Genomic DNA, 18,386 nt, shown 5'->3' with positions numbered 1-18,386 from the left:
GGCCATCTTTGTTTTGGGCACGCGATGAGCTAATAAAGCGAATAGTTTGAAGACTAGAATAAAGTCACACTGCACCTGCTTCACACATAGACACATTACCTGTCTATGTGACCTCACATCATCTCTACTGACAAGTGACCAGGGACATAACAGCTACTTCTGGGGGAGTTGCCAATAAGAAAAATGGCTTCCATAGAGTAAAGTAGTCATGTGACTGCCGTGTGTGTGCACTGCAGGGATATTCAACTATGGAGAGTGAAGATAGTGAGGACTGGCTGCTGGAGTCTATAAAGCTGTGAGTGTGTAGGTGACACTGTTATGGGGGGGGATGTGTAGATGACACTGTTATGGGGGGGATGTGTAGGTGACACTGTTATGGGGGGATGTGTAGGTGACACTGTTATGGGGGGGATGTGTAGGTGACACTGTTATGGGGGGGATGTGTAGGTGACACTGTTATGGGGGGATGTGTAGATGACACTGTTATGGGGGGATGTGTAGATGACACTGTTATGGGGGGATGTGTAGATGACACTGTTATGGGGGATGTGTAGGTGACACTGTTATGGGGGGATGTGTAGATGACACTGTTATGGGGGGATGTGTAGATGACACTGTTATGGGGGGATGTGTAGGTGACACTGTTATGGGGGGATGTGTAGGTGACACTGTTATGGGGGATGTGTAGGTGACACAGTTATGGGGGGGATGTGTAGGTGACACTGTTATGGGGGGGATGTGTAGATGACACTGTTATGGGGGATGTGTAGGTGACACTGTTATGGGGGGATGTGTAGGTGACACTGTTATGGGGGGATGTGTAGGTGACACTGTTATGGGGGGGATGTGTAGGTGACACTGTTATGGGAGGGATGTGTAGGTGACACTGTTATGGGGGGGATGTGTAGGTGACACTGTTATGGGGAGATGTGTAGGTGACACTGTTATGGGGGGGGATGTGTAGGTGACACTGTTATGGGGGGATGTGTAGATGACACTGTTATGGGGGGGGGATGTGTAGATGACACTGTTATGGGGGGATGTGTAGATGACACTGTTATGGGGGGATGTGTAGATGACACTGTTATGGGGGGGATGTGTAGATGACACTGTTATGGGGAGATGTGTAGGTGACACTGTTATGGGGGGATGTGGAGGTGACACTGTTATGGGGGATGTGTAGATGACACTGTTATGGGGAGATGTGTAGATGACACTGTTATGGGGGGGATGTGTAGGTGACACTGTTATGGGGGGATGTGTAGATGACACTGTTATGGGGGGGATGTGTAGATGACACTGTTATGGGGGGATGTGTAGATGACACTGTTATGGGGGGTGTAGGTGACACTGTTATGGGGGGATGTGTAGGTGACACTGTTATGGGGGGAGATGTGTAGATGACACTGTTATGGGGGGATGTGTAGGTGACACTGTTATGGGGGAGATGTGTAGGTGACACTGTTATGGGGGGATGTGTAGGTGACACTGTTATGGGGGGATGTGTATGTGACACTGTTATGGGGGGATGTGTATGTGACACTGTTATGGGGGGATGTGTAGGTGACACTGTTATGGGGGAATCTCTCTCTCTGATTTTGTGTTTTTTGGTTTCAGGTATAAAGATCTTCATGACTTTGAGTTACAGGATCCGACGAGAGTCATTGAATGGATGGGAGATAAAAGTGCGTACATTGTGTGATCATGTGACCCGGGTGTCTCACTGATTGGTTGTCAGGCAGAACTAACAGAGGAGCTTCCCCCCTTTCATACACTGTACTATCACCTTCGAGACGTATCATCTATAGATATAACATCATGAGGTACGGTTCCCTGTGAGGTACATCTCAGCGCCTCCTCTGTCTTGCAGGTATCTGTATAGCGGGATACACCGGGGCCCGGAGTCATGAGATCCTGCAGCTGCTCTTCCCACAGAAGTTACATGAGACGGAGAACCAGGTACCGGAGAGGGGAACATGACTTCACTTTGCTGCGCAGTCTCATTAAAGGGAACCTGTCAGCAGATTTCACCACATTACACTCCCAGCCCCCTCAGGTCAGGGATGAAATGTCCTTTCTAGAATTCACTCTAAAATCTCACTCATTTACCTATAAAAAAAATATCCTCCGATGTGATAATGAGCAGAGATGAGTCATATTATACCCGAGATGAGTCACATTTAGAGGCTGCATTTCTGCATACTAGAGCTTCGCCTGCTCTCTACTTCTCTGGATTCCCCCTAGACAATGGGACTCGGCACTGAGGGGTCTTATCTGCTTTCCGGGTCCTACCAGGATGTTACTACTACTGACCATGTTAAGCTGATGTTTTTCATGACCTGTGTTCCTGTTCCGAGATCCAACAATTTTGGACTCTAGTGAGAGATTTTAGCTGTCCACTATAGACCAGTTTTGTGCCCTTCACTCTCCAGTGGATGTTTACGCTTCTCAGACCTTACTGCATAAGCTGTTACACTGGGGAAGGGGGGAAATGCTCCTGCACAGTGTAACAGCATATGAAGCTCTTAAAAAAATTTTGTAATTCACATCTGGATTCTACCTTGTGCAGGGCTCCAGGTTCTAGGAATACAATAAGAATGAGTGCGGCTCCTCCCTTCAGGCCCCGTCCCACATATCATTAAATGATTAAACTGTGAATGGAATGTTCCTTTAATAAACACATGAAAAAAAAATAGATAAGAATCTCATCTTTCAGATCACATCAGGCTTGTGGTCCTGTGAGCTACAAAACCGTAGATACGGAAAGTTATTTAAAAAGGTGGGAACTGGACCGTTATCTGAAGCTCACATTTCCAACTATGTCTTTACCTGCCTGGATCACCGGCTCTGTAGATCACAGAATCAGATGTGGTCTGAAAGATGAGATTCTTATCTTTAATACAACACCAGCATCTAGGTGGTTCTAGGTGCTATAGAACAGAAGATAGAGGCTTGTGAAATGACACTCCCCCTGCAGCCTCCAAACTTGACTCATCTGTGGCCAACTATGACTCTGCTCATTGTCACATGACTTTAGAATAGCTTTTTTTTTTTATGGATGAACAGGTGAGATTTTGCATAAAAGAGTAAATTCTAGAAAGGACGCTTCATTTATTACCAGAGGGGTATGGAAATTTAGAGGAAATCTTCTCTATCAAAATCGGGGACACTTACTCTTAGAACCCGGCACCAGGATTGTGATAATCTTTTTATATTTGTTATCCATAACCTCCTTCCCTCTAAAAACAACTTTTATAATTATGCTAATGAGTCAGAAGGGCTCCAGGGGGTGTTTCTAGAGCCCCTCCGTACTACAGCTTTACAGATGTTACACTGTCTCCCCCTCTGCTTAATGTAATCTCACACAGTGGAAGGGGGTTTTGCACAGTGTAACAGTCTGTGAAGCTCTGGTAACATTCTCCCCCTTCCCTGCTTCTCGCTCATTAGCATAATTTTAAAAGTTGGATGGATACAGTTAAAGATGGATAACAAATATAATAAAGTTACCACAGCCAGAGCAGCCATCTTGGAAGGATCCTCTCTCCCTATGATGTCATTGGGGAGGGACAACCTGGACAGGTCACCTCCAATGCTGCCACCTACTGTAATACAGTAGTATTGCATAACATGGCAGGAACCACCTGACTTCATGGTATTTAAAGTCCCTATGAGGTCTATAAATACACTAAAAATAAATAAGATGGCGAAACGAATATTTATTTATTTTTTACACAAGGTTTTAATTTTTTAAAATATATATATTTTTTAAAAAAACTATATACATTTGGTGTCCCCGTGATTGTACAGAGCCAAAGAATAAAGGAGACTCATCACTTGGGGTGAACAGTTAAAGCCACAAATATCGAACCCACAAGAAAATGGCGCAAATTTTTTTTTTCAGCAGTTTTACCGCATTTTTATTTATTTCTCAATGTCATGTACTGGAAAGCAAGAAAATAATGCCAATCGCTACAAAGTAAAACTTGTAATGCAGAAAATAAGCCCTGACACAGGAAAATGAAAAAGTTAAAGATTTTATGAAGGTAGGGAGCAAAAAAATGACTGAAAAAATGCTGAAATGCAAAGAGGTTAAAGGGTTAAAATCTGCTGATTAGGTTCCTTTTTTCTCTCTTTCATTCTGGAAGCTGTGCTCTCACTTGCCACCACCAGGGGGCAGTCCATATTGTATATCATTGCTCAGTCTATGCAATGCATGGGTCAATCCCTGTACGAGCTGCTTTGGTTCTTAGTTACCCAGCTTTCCCAGGCTCCTGAATGACTTCTGATTTCTAGTTTTATGTTTCTATATCTCCCCCTCCCTTGTCACATTGTCACTATTTAGTCAAATTGGTGCGAATTTCCCTAATTATATAACAAGCCTGGTGTAACTGGCGCCAAACTTTCCATTCCGAAGTAACTGACCCCCCCCCCCCCCCCCAGCAGCAGGTTGCCCCGATGAGGGTCACCACTTTTGGCTTTATCAGCCATAGCAAGATAAGATGTTCCAATTCTATTAATTCTAGAATTTAGCATCTTTACAACATCATAAACTCAAGTCCCTCAAGAAGGCCGGTCCCATTCTAGAATCAACTCTAGACAGACAAAAGCAAGAGAGGACAGGATAATGCGGAGAATCTCCATGGGTAATTGTTTCATCACTGCAGTTGGAATTGCTGCCAGTTCAGCACTGAACAGGGTAAGGATCTCTCTTATTAAGTGTCTCCATGTTTAAGAACATTTGGGCTCAAAGCCCGCTCTGCACTGACCCAACCGCATTAGCAGAAAGAATCAAAGGCTAGACCCTCCTTTCCTGAGGAGCCTCTGGTGTGGACAGAGGAGACGTGGTCCACTCTTCATTTTAGAGATGAATCAAGTTTAATTTATTTGGATCTGATGAGAAGCATTATGTTTGTTGACAAACGGGGAAAGACTGAACCGAAAGTGTGTAAGGAAGTCGGTGAGAGGTGGTGGAGGAAGTGTCATGGTTTGGGGAATGTTTCTGCAGCAGGAGTTGGACCTCTCATACAGCTACATGGCAGAGTGACCAAGTATCAGGACCATCTTCAACTACACGTGGTGCCTTCATTGCGTTCATCACTCAGTCAGGCAGCAATGTCCATGCAGGACAATGTGAGAAAAGAAATGGTGCAGAGTCCTGATCTAAACCCAATAGACACGGGTGACAAAAGTTATGACTGAGAAACCCACAACAGTCCCAGAACTGCGGAAGAGCATGGAAGAAGAGAGGAGCAGAGTCGTGTGAGAGACCAGTGAGGTCCCGTGGCCTGGGGGGGGGCTGAGGTCCCGTGGCCTGGGGGGGGGGCTGAGGTCCCGTGGCCTGGGGGGGGGCCTGAGGTCCTGTGGCCTGGGGGGGGCCTGAGGTCCTGTGGCCTGGGGGGGGCCTGAGGTCCTATGGCCTGTGGGGGGGCCTGAGGGCCTGTGGGGGGGGGGCTGAGGTCCCGTGGCCTGTGGGGGGGGGCTGAGGTCCCGTGGCCTGTGGGGGGGGCTGAGGTCCCGTGGCCTGTGGGGGGGCTGAGGTCCCGTGGCCTGTGGGGGGGCTGAGGTCCCGTGGCCTGTGGGGGGGGCTGAGGTCCCGTGGCCTGTGGGGGGGGCTGAGGTCCCGTGGCCTGTGGGGGGGGGCTGAGGTCCCGTGACCTGTGGGGGGGGCTGAGGTCCCGTGGCCTGTGGGGGGGGGGCTGAGGTCCCGTGGCCTGTGGGGGGGCTGAGGTCCCGTGGCCTGTGGGGGGGGCTGAGGTCCCGTGGCCTGTGGGGGGGCTGAGGTCCCGTGGCCTGGGGGGGGGCTGAGGTCCCGTGGCCTGGGGGGGGGCCTGAGGTCTTGTGTTCTCCCTACCGATTGTTGACTGCTGGGACCTGCAGAAAATATAATTCTAATCTTTCTCTGTGCTCCGGTCATTGCTGTTCTCTAATTATTATTATTCTATGTTTTTGCCAAATAAAGTTGTTTTGATACTTTTGTAGTTTGGTAAAAACCCTGCTCTAGTGACCTGGAGACCCCTTACAAAAAAAAGATCAAATGTTCATGAATGGACATTATTATTATAGACATTATTTTTATAGACATTATTTCTGAAAAAAACTAATTTTGATCTCCAGTGTATATTGGCCCATTACCCAGCTTTCCAGGGATCCTGAGTGTACACGTTTGCCTAGCTGCAGATTACTGCACCCCCCCTGTCACTTTCTGCCTTGGTCAGATAAGGCAGCTCCACATGCTGTATTGGCCCGTCACCCAGCTTTCTCGGCCCCCGAATGACATGTCTTCCCACCTTTTACTATATGTTCTATAGGATACATATTCCATAGTCACTGGTTGACAACCTGTATAAGCCCAATACCCAGCTTTCCCTCCATCCACCTATTATAAAAACGTCATGTTAGCCACCCAGCTTTACCAGATTCCTGAATGGTTGTTCTGTGCAGCAGTATGAAATGGTCAGCTATATTTTTAAGTTTTGGTGTGGACAATCCCTGTGGGAGATTGGGATGTTCCCAGCTTTCCCGGAGAACTTAATATCCTATGTGGTTTCATTGTTTGGAGCAGGATAGTTGTGATGATGAGGTCAGTCATTCAGAAGCCTGGCAGAGCTGGGTGAGGAGCAATAAAGCTAGGTTTATTAAAAATGACACAGCTTTTTCAGGCTCCTGAATTACTAGTCATATAGCAGTAGCAGCTGATCATCCCCAGACAATGTTTACCATTCAGGAGCCTGGGAAAGCTGCTCCCCCACTATAATCCAGGACTGTCCCCCGGTCACCTTCCTGTCACTATTGTTCCCTGATCTTCCTGTCCGGAAACAGCGTCCAAGATTTCACTTACACTTTCTTCCTCCTCCTCCTCCTCCTCACAGGGTCTGTGTCCGGAGCGAGACCTGAAGGTGCAGTACGGAGGATTCTCCCAGCATCCTGTCTACAGCCTGAAGCATGTGCCCGGCACCAGGTACACCAGCTGCACTCACTATTCTACTGGTGCAGTCACTGTGTACATACATGACATTACTTATCCTGTACTGATCCTGAGTTACATCCTGTATTATACCCCAGAGCTGCACTCACTATTCTGGTGCAGGTGCAGTCACTGTGTACATACATGACATTACTTATCCTGCACTGATCCTGAGTTACATCATGTATTATACCCCAGAGCTGCACTCACTATTCTGCTGCTGGTGCAGTCACTGTGTACATACATGACATTACTTATCCTGTACTGATCCTGAGTTACATCCTGTATTATACTCCAGAGCTGCACTCACTATTCTGCTGCTGGTGCAGTCACTGTGTACATACATGACATTACCTATCCTGTACTGATCCTGAGTTACATCCTGTATTATACCACAGAGCTGCACTCACTATTCTGCTGCTGGTGCAGTCACTGTGTATATACATGACATTACTTATCCTGTACTGATCCTGAGTTACATCCTGTATTATACCACAGAGCTGCACTCACTATTCTGCTGCTGGTGCAGTCACTGTGTACATACATGACATTACCTATCCTGTACTGATCCTGAGTTACATCCTGTATTATACCACAGAGCTGCACTCTCTATTCTGCTGCTGGTGCAGTCACTGTGTATATACATGACATTACTTATCCTGTACTGATCCTGAGTTACATCCTGTATTATACCACAGAGCTGCACTCACTATTCTGCTGCTGGTGCAGTCACTGTGTACATACATGACATTACTTATCCTGTACTGATCCTGAGTTACATCATGTATTATACCCCAGAGCTGCACTCACTATTCTGCTGCTGGTGCAGTCACTGTGTACATACATGACATTACTTATCCTGTACTGATCCTGAGTTACATCCTGTATTATACTCCAGAGCTGCACTCACTATTCTGCTGCTGGTGCAGTCACTGTGTACATACATGACATTACCTATCCTGTACTGATCCTGAGTTACATCCTGTATTATACTCCAGAGCTGCACTCACTATTCTGCTGCTGGTGCAGTCACTGTGTACATACATACATGACATTACTTATCCTGTACTGATCCTGAGTTACATCCTGTATTATACCCCAGAGCTGCTCTCACTATTCTGCTGCTGGTGCAGTCACTGTGTACATACATGACATTACTTATCCTGTACTGATCCTGAGTTACATCCTGTATCATCCTCCAGAGCGCACTCACTATTCTGCTGCTGGTGCAGTCACTGTGTACATACATGACATTACTTATCCTGTACTGATCCTGAGTTACATGCTGTATTATACTCCAGAGCTGCACTCACTATTCTGCTGCTGGTGCAGTCACTGTGTACATACATGACATTACTTATCTTGTACTGATCCTGAGTTACATCCTGTATTATACCCCAGAGCTGCACTCACTATTCTGCTGCTGGTGCAGTCACTGTGTACATACATGACATTACTTATCCTGTACTGATCCTGAGTTACATCCTGTATCATCCTCCAGAGCTGCACTCACTATTCTGCTGCTGTTGCAGTCACTGTGTACATGCATGACATTAATTATCCTGTACTGATCCTGAGTTACATCCTGTATTATACTCCAGAGCTGCACTCACTATTCTGCTGCTGGTGCACTCACTGTATAGATACATGACATTACTTATCCTGTACTGATCCTGAGTTATATCCTGTATTATACCCCAGAGCTGCACTCACTATGCTGCTGCTGGTGCAGTCACTATATAGATACATGACATTACTTATCCTGTACTGATTCTGAGTTACATCCTGTATTATACTCCAGAGCTGCACTCACTATTCTGCTGCTGGTGCAGTCACTGTGTACATACATGACATTACTTATCATGTACTGATCCTGAGTTACATCATGTATTATACCCCAGAGCTGCACTCACTATTCTGCTACTGCTGCAGTCACTGTGTACATACATGACATTAATTATCCTGTACTGATCCTGAGTTACATCCTGTATTATACTCCAGAGCTGCACTCACTATTCTGCTGCTGGTGCAGTCACTGTGTACATACATGACATTACTTATCCTGTACTGATCCTGAGTTATATCCTGTATTATACCCCAGAGCTGCACTCACTATGCTGCTGCTGGTGCACTCACTGTGTTCATACATGACATTACTTATCCTGTACTGATCCTGAGTTACATCCTGTATTATACCCCAGAGCTGCACTCACTATGCTGCTGCTGGTGCAGTCACTGTGTACATACATGACATTACTTATCCTGTACTGATCCTGAGTTACATCCTGTATTATACTCCAGAGCTGCACTCACTATTCTGCTGCTCGTGCAGTCACTGTGTACATACATGACATTACTTATCCTGTACTGATCCTGAGTTAGATCCTGTATTATACTCCAGGGCTGCACTCACTATTCTGCTGCTGGTGCAGTCACTGTGTACATACATGACATTACTTATCCTGTACTGATCCTGAGTTACATCCTGTATTATACTCCAGAGCTGCACTCACTATTCTGCTGCTGGTGCAGTCACTGTGTACATACATGACATTACTTATCCTGTACTGATCCTGAGTTACATCCTGTATTATACCCCAGAGCTGCACTCACTATTCTGCTGCTGGTGCAGTCACTGTGTACATACATGACATTAATTATCCTGTACTGATCCTGAGTTACATCCTGTATCATCCTCCAGAGCTGCACTCACTATTCTGCTGCTGGTGCACTCACTGTGTTCATACATGACATTACTTATCCTGTACTGATCCTGAGTTATATCCTGTATTATACCCCAGAGCTGCACTCACTATGCTGCTGCTGGTGCACTCACTGTGTTCATACATGACATTACTTATCCTGTACTGATCCTGAGTTACATCCTGTATTATACTCCAGAGCTGCACTCACTATGCTGCTGCTGGTGCAGTCACTGTATAGATACATGACATTACTTATCCTGTACTGATCCTGAGTTACATCCTGTATTATACTCCAGAGCTGCACTCACTATTCTGCTGCTGGTGCAGTCACTGTGTACATACATGACATTACATATCCTGTACTGACCCTGCGTTACATCCTGTATTATACTCCAGAGCTGCACTCACTATTCTGCTGCTGGTGCAGTCACCGTGTACATACATGACATTACTTATCCTGTACTGATCCTGAGCTACATCCTGTATTATTCTCCAGAGCTGCACTCACTATTCTGCTGGTGCAGTCACTGTGTACATACATGACATTACTTATCCTGTACTGATCCTGAGTTACATCCTGTATTATACCCCAGAGCTGCACTCACTATTCTGCTGCTGGTGCAGTCACTGTGTACATACATGACATTACTTATCCTGTACTGATCCTGAGTTACATCCTGTATTATACTCCAGAGCTGCATTCACTAGTCTGCTGCTGGTGCAGTCACTGTGTACATACATGACATTACTTATCCTGTACAGATCCTGAGTTACATCCTGTATTATACTCCAGAGCTGCACTCACTATTCTGCTGCTGGTGCAGTCACTATGTACATACATGACATTACTTATCCTGTACTGATCCTGAGTTACATCCTGTATTATACACCAGAGCTGCACTCACTATTCTGCTGCTGGTGCAGTCACTGTGTACATACATGACATTACTTATCCTGTACTGATCCTGAGTTACATCCTGTATTATACTCCAGAGCTGCACTCACTATTCTGCTGCTGGTGCAGTCACTGTGTACATACATGACATTACTTATCCTGTACTGATCCTGAGCTACATCCAGTATTATACCCCAGAGCTGCACTCACTATTCTGCTGCTGGTGCAGTCACTATGTACATACATGACATTACTTATCCTGTACTGATCCTGAGTTATATCCTGTATTATACCCCAGAGCTGCACTCACAATTCTGCTGTCTAAAACAATGTGTACATACATGCTGCATAGCCCTTTCAGACTCATTAAAAGTGATGTCCACAATGCAACATGATGTGACTGTTATCTAAAGGGGAACCCCCAGGTAACACAGCGACCAGTCCAGGGTGTGATATGTGATCCCAGTTATTGTAAGATTTCTATCAGTAGCTGCTGAGGTGGAGCCACTAATATCTGTACAGGAACCGGCCACAAATTTCCTTATCACTGCCCTTCCTGTTATGTGCAAAGCGCAACACTGAGGTGATATGGTCACTGACCAACAGCACAACACCGGTATAATACCGCAGTGTATGCTGATAGGGGGCAGTATTATAGTAGTTATATTTCTGTACATAGGAGGCAGTATTATAGTAGTTATATTCTTGTACATAGGGGGCAGTGTTATAGTAGTTATATTCTTGTACATAGGGAGCAGTATTATAGTAGTTATATTCCTGTACATAGGGGGCAGTATTATAGTAGTTATATTCTTGTACATAGGGGGCAGTATTATAGTAGTTATATTCCTGTACATAGGGGGCAGTATTATAGTAGTTATATTTCTGTACATAGGGGGCAGTATTATAGTAGTTATATTCTTGTACACAGGGGCAGTATTATAGTAGTTATATTCTTGTACATAGGGGGCAGTATTATAGTAGTTATATTCTTGTACATAGGGGGCAGTATTATAGTAGTTATATTCTTGTACATAGGGGGCAGTATTATAGTAGTTATATTCCTGTACATAGGGGGCAGTATTATAGTAGTTATATTCTTGTACATAGGGAGCAGTATTATAGTAGTTATATTTCTGTACATAGGGGGCAGTATTATAGTAGTTATATTCTTGTACACAGGGGCAGTATTATAGTAGTTATATTCTTGTACATAGGGGGCAGTATTATAGTAGTTATATTCTTGTACATAGGGGGCAGTATTATAGTAGTTATATTCTTGTACATAGGGGGCAGTATTATAGTAGTTATATTCTTGTACATAGGGGGCAGTATTATAGTAGTTATATTCTTGTACATAGGGGGCAGTATTATAGTAGTTATATTCTTGTACATAGGGGGCAGTATTATAGTAGTTATATTCTTGTACATAGGGGGTAGTATTATAGTAGTTATATTCTTGTACATAGGGGGCAGTATTATAGTAGTTATATTCTTGTACATAGGGGGCAGTATTATAGTAGTTATATTCTTGTACATAGGGAGCAGTATTATAGTAGTTATATTCTTGTACATAGGGGGCAGTATTATAGTAGTTATATTCTTGTACATAGGGGGCAGTATTATAGTAGTTATATTCTTGTACATAGGGGGCAGTATTATAGTAGTTATATTCTTGTACATAGGGGGCAGTATTATAGTAGTTATATTCTTGTACATAGGGGGCAGTATTATAGTAGTTATATTCTTGTACATAGGGGGCAGTATTATAGTAGTTATATTCTTGTACATAGGGGGTAGTATTATAGTAGTTATATTCTTGTACATAGGGGGCAGTATTATAGTAGTTATATTCTTGTACATATGGGCAGTATTATAGTAGTTATATTCTTGTACATAGGGGCAGTATTATAGTAGTTATATTCCTGTACATAGGGGGCAGTATTATAGTAGTTATATTCTTGTACATAGGAAGCAGTATTATAGTAGTTATATTCCTGTACATAGGGGCAGTATTATAGTAGTTATATTCTTGTACATAGGGGGCAGTATTATAGTAGTTATATTCTTGTACATATGGGCAGTATTATAGTAGTTATATTTTTGTACATAGGGGGCAGTATTATAGTAGTTATATTCCTGTACATAGGGGGCAGTATTATAGTAGTTATATTCTTGTACATAGGAAGCAGTATTATAGTAGTTATATTCCTGTACATAGGGGCAGTATTATAGTAGTTATATTCCTGTACATAGGGGGCAGTATTATAGTAGTTATATTCCTGTACATAGGGGCAGTATTATAGTAGTTATATTCTTGTACATAGGGACAGTATTATAGTAGTTATATTCTTATACATAGGGGGCAGTATTATAGTAGTTATATTCTTGTACATAGGGGGCAGTATTATAGTAGTTATATTCTTGTACATAGGGGGCAGTATTATAGTAGTTATATTCTTATACATAGGGGGCAGTATTATAGTAGTTATATTCTTGTACATAGGGACAGTATTATAGTAGTTATATTCTTGTACATTGGGGGCAGTATTATAGTAGTTATATTCCTGTACATAGGGGGCAGTATTATAGTAGTTATATTCTTGTACATAGGGGGCAGTATTCTTGTACATAGGGGGCAGTATTATAGTAGTTATATTCTTGTACATAGTGGGCAGTATTGTAGTAGTTATATTCTTGTACATATTGGGCAGTATTATAGTAGTTATATTCTTGTACATAGGGGGCAGTATTATAGTAGTTATATTCCTGTACACAGGGGGCAGTATTATAGTAGTTATATTCTTGTACATAGGGAGCAGTATTATAGTAGTTATATTCTTGTACATAGGGGGCAGTAATATAGTAGTTATATTCTTGTACATAGGGGGCAGTATTATAGTAGTTATATTCCTGTACATAGGGAGCAGTATTATAGTAGTTATATTCTTGGACGTAGGGGGCAGTATTATAGTAGTTATATTCTTGTACATAAGGGAAGTATAATAGTAGTTATATTCTTGTACATAGGGGGCAGTATTATAGTAGTTATATTCTTGTACATAGGGGCAGTATTATAGTAGTTATATTGTTGTACATAGGTGGCAGTATTATAGTAGTTATATTCTTGTACATAGGGGGCAGTATTATAGTAGTTATATTCCTGTACATAGGGGGCAGTATTATAGTAGTTATATTCTTGTACATAGGGGGCAGTATTATAGTAGTTATATTCTTGTACATAGGGGCAGTATTATAGTAGTTATATTCTTGTACATAGGGGGCAGTATTATAGTAGTTATATTCTTGTACATAGGGGGCAGTATTATAGTAGTTATATTCCTGTACATAGGGGACAGTATTATAGTAGTTATATTCTTGTACATAGGGGCAGTATTATAGTAGTTATATTCTTGTACATAGGGGGCAGTATTATAGTAGTTATATTCTTGTACATAGGGGGCAGTATTATAGTAGTTATATTCCTGTACATAGGGGGCAGTATTATAGTAGTTATATTCCTGTACATAGGAGGCAGTATTATAGGAGTTATAGTCTTGTACATAGGGGGCAGTATTATAGTAGTTATATTCCTGTACATAGGGGGCAGTATTATAGGAGTTATAGTCTTGTACATAGGGGGCAGTATTATAGGAGTTATAGTCTTGTACATTGGGAGCAGTATCATTGCTAAATAGCAGTGACGTTACCTCAGCAGTGGCAGCTGCTATGGGGCCCGCAGTGTTGGGGGAGAGGGGGCGGCATCTAACCTGACCCACTAAAGAATGAGGATGTGCACCATTATATATATGTATGTATACTGTGCATTGTAAAGAATAATATGTATATAACAGTGCACATCATGAATTGGCAGCTCAATAGGGGGTTAGGAGGCTGCTTTGGGGCGGGGCCTCTCTGTATATTGATTGTGCGGTATTCGGCAGTGTATGTATATGACGGTACATGTTATATCTTGTGGTTTCTCCCTCAGCCTCCTGGTGACGTCTTCTCCCTCCTTGTCTCACCTTCAGACCTGGAATATCGGAGCGGAGGATACAGGTAATGGTCCAGCCCTCTTCTAGTTTTCAGGTTTGTCTTCTCCTTAATCCATAGTTCTTGCTCCTTTACCCTTGACCTCTTATTTGACCCTCCCCAGACCCTGTATTCTTCTGTCATTCTATTCCTTTACCTTACTAATCCTACATGGTGTCTCCTACTCAAGTCACATCCTAAGCTGCATTCACTGTTATTAGTGTTATCACTGTTAATTCAGTGTTTAATTGCAGCTTTGGATGTGATTGGAGTACGCTATTGTTCTCTGGTAGCTGCTGTTTTCTGGGACATGACTCCTGTTATTTCTGGCACAGATGTCATTCGTCCCTCTGTGTTCGTACAGTCTGATCCCACGGAAAAAACCTGGACAAAAATTGATGTTTCTTCTGCTGCTGCGGCTCCACGTGTGGTCCACGGGGCTCGGGTCAGCGCTGTCCACGTCACAGAGATGGAGTCAGCCAGGCGCGTGTACACACTAGGTAGGTGGCAGGACAGACCCACCTCATAACACTGTGCTGTGCTGCATTGTGGGAGGTGTAGTGCACCCTGTACTGTGCTGCTGACCTGAGACAGGGCAGCTCTGGATGTGACTGGAGTATAGAAGGAATCATTGCAGCTCTGGATGTGACTGGAGTATAGAAGGAATCATTGCAGCTCTGGATGTGACTGGAGTATGGAATGAATTATTGCAGCTCTAAATGTGACTGGAGTAAAGAAGGAATCATTGCAGCTTTGGATGTGACTGGAGTATAGAAGGAATATTTGCAGCTCTGGATGGGAATGGAGTATGAAAAGAATTATTGCAGCTCTAAATGTGACTGGAGTATAGAAGGAATTATTGTAGCTCTAAATGTGACTGGTGTATAGAAGGAATCATTGCAGCTGTAAATGTGACTGAAGAATAGAAGGAATCATTTCAACTTTGTATGTGATTGGAGTAAAGAAGAATTCTTTGCAGCTCTGGATATGACTGGAGTATAGCATGATTGATTGCAGCTCTGAATGTGAATGGAGTGTAGAAGGATCAATTAAAGCTCTGGATATGAATGGAGTGTAGAATAAATAACTTCCTCTCTGGATGTGATTGGAGTATATAAGGATTGGTTGCAGCTCTGGATGTGAATGGAGTATATAAGGATTGATAGAACCTTTCTTTGTGGGATGTAGAAGAATTGATTGCAGCTCTTGATGTGTTTGGATTATAAAATGATTGATTGCAGCTCTACATGTGTTTGGAGTATAGAGGATTTGATTGCAGCTCTGGATGTGTTTGGAGGATAGAAGGATTGATTGCAGCTCTGGATGTGTTTGGAGGATAGAAGGATTGATTGCAGCTCTGGATGTGAATGGAGTATACATTATGTATACAGTATGTCATCACTCAAGTAAAAGTAGAAAGTGTGTTCTGTAGATGGAGGGGGAGATTTTCTCCGGCCTGTAGGTAGCAGGTAAGTCCTTAGTGTCACAAACGTATTCCATGAACAGTGTCCAATATAATGACCACACAAGCAATTGTGATATCTTTACTTCCAATATTTCAACGTATACACTCTTAATTCAAAGCGTTAATCTGTCCCATAGTAGATGATACCATAGTGAATTAAACTTTCCAAGTTCAGCTTGTATAGATGGTAGTGACTAGGATCCTAGGAGTCTATTTAACGTTCTAATATCTTATAAACCATGATTTCATCCTTCCGGATACATTCATTATGAAAGGTTTGAACTTAGACTCACATTTAGTTGGATCCCAGGGCAGAGACACTGACTCCTTAGACGCCGAGCAACGGTCTGGTGAGCGCCATGTTTGCTGTGACGTTTCAAGGGACACGCCCCCTTCTTCAGACATGACACGCTCTCCACCGTTCACGTAAGTTATAGTCACCGAAACCGGAACCTCTTATACATATACCTTAATATATACAAACAATTAAAAACATTACATCTGTTATATCTTCTACACAGCTTAGCTATCCTTCAATATCAACCTTTTAATGTTTCTCTTACAGAAAGATATTAAAGTTACAATCTTCGTAAAGTTACAAACGTGACATTTAATCAGAGTTGTAAGGTGAACGCAGCTTTGGTTGTGAGTAGAGCAGAGTTAACAATCTCTTCTCATGCCCCAGATGGATCCAGTGATGAGGCAGTGGGGTCTCTCTCCTTCCTGGACCCCAGTACCGTCCACTTGTGCTGCCTGAGCGGCCATCAGATCATCGCTGATGTACGACAGCCGGGGGTCGCCCATGAGGGGAGCGCGGTCCCTAATGTGCCCGGGGACCAACACTGGTGCGCAGCTGTAAAATCCCAGATCCAGGATGCTTGCGCCAAGATCGCCAGCCTGTCTTCTGAGGGCCACATCATAATCACTGATGCTCGCAACTTGGAGACCCCTTTGAAATGTGCAAAGAGCAAGTCATCCAATTGCCCCGCCCCCGAGGAGCAGATAATGTGCATCTGCTGGGCCCCAGCACTGGACGATTACATCTCGGTGTCAGGTAAGAAGCTGCATGTAGGTGATAATTATAGGGAGATGTCTCAGCTTTCCTTTACCCCTCAATGTCATATCTGCCTGTTATGTTCCTTATGCGAGGGCGGGGTCTCCGGTATACACTATGACTATATGTTCTTGCCTCTCCCCTTGCAGGTTTAGATGGTACAGTCCAGATCTACGATACAAGACACTGGGACGCGGCTCTGAAGGAGGTTGATGCGCTGTTCACCCACAGGGGGCACTGCGCTATGGGGGAGTGTGAAGACGGGAGCGCCCCCCGAGTCACTGTACACTCCTGGCACCCGTGGAAAGAGCGGACGCTGGTGTCTGCCGCTAACGACGGCTCTTTACATATCTGGGACTGGCTGGACACCACCGAACTGCCATGAATATAGCAACATCACCAGAGGAGACGAGGAATATATATATATTTTTTAGTTTTGTGCATTTACAGCAGCTTTGTAATATAATAAAAAAACAAAACCTAGATACAGGACGAGTAGTACTGTGCTGTGTGTGTGTGTGTGTGTGTAAATATAGGACGAGTAGTACTGTACTGTGCTGTGTGTGTAAATATAGGACGAGTAGTACTGTACTGTGCTGTGTGTGTAAATATAGGACGAGTAGTACTGTACTGTGCTGTGTGTGTAGATACAGGACCAGTAGTACTGTGCAGTGTATGATGAGACAGGAGGAGTACTGTGCAGTAACCAGGCGGCGTTGTGTGTAGTAGTACTGTGCAGTGTATGATGAGACAGGAGGAGTACTGTGCAGTAACCAGGCGGCCTGGTGTGATGTAGTACTGTGCAGTGTATGATGAGACAGGAGGAGTACTGTGCAGTAACCAGGCGGCCTGGTGTGATGTAGTACTGTGCAGTGTATGATGAGACAGGAGGAGTACTGTGCAGTAACCAGGCGGCGTGGTGTGTAGTAGTACTGTGCAGTGTATGATGAGACAGGAGGAGTACTGTGCAGTAACCAGGCGGCCTGGTGTGATGTAGTACTGTGCAGCGTATGATGAGACAGGAGGAGTACTGTGCAGTAACCAGGCGGCGTGGTGTGTAGTAGTACTGTGCAGTGTATGATGAGACAGGAGGAGTACTGTGCAGTAACCAGGCGGCATGGTGTATAGTAGTACTGTGCAGTGTATGATGAGACAGGAGGAGTACTGTGCAGTAACCAGGCGGCGTGGTGTGTAGTAGTACTGTGCAGTGTATGATGAGACAGGAGGAGTACTGTGCAGTAACCAGGCGGCGTGGTGTATAGTAGTACTGT

General features: G+C 43.8%; 1 protein-coding gene across 1 annotated transcript; it reads left to right on the top strand.

The window, feature by feature from the left end:
• The first annotated feature begins 22 nt into the window (after window positions 1-22).
• WDR73 (WD repeat domain 73) lies at window positions 23-17,605 on the top strand. The gene is made up of 8 exons (XM_072133823.1): window positions 23-295; window positions 1,618-1,685; window positions 1,871-1,959; window positions 6,870-6,958; window positions 14,556-14,623; window positions 14,932-15,096; window positions 16,747-17,115; window positions 17,265-17,605. Exons 1-8 carry the CDS (start codon window positions 249-251, stop codon window positions 17,498-17,500), a joined length of 1,131 nt encoding a protein of 376 aa, XP_071989924.1. The 5' UTR covers window positions 23-248; the 3' UTR covers window positions 17,501-17,605.
• Window positions 17,606-18,386: the final 781 nt, after the last annotated feature.

This window comes from Engystomops pustulosus, chromosome 2 (assembly GCF_040894005.1).
Source record: "Engystomops pustulosus chromosome 2, aEngPut4.maternal, whole genome shotgun sequence".
In the NCBI taxonomy this organism is placed as follows: Eukaryota; Metazoa; Chordata; class Amphibia; order Anura; family Leptodactylidae; genus Engystomops; species Engystomops pustulosus.
Note: the sequence above shows the minus strand (reverse complement) of the source record. Positions and strands in the feature narration are given on the sequence as shown.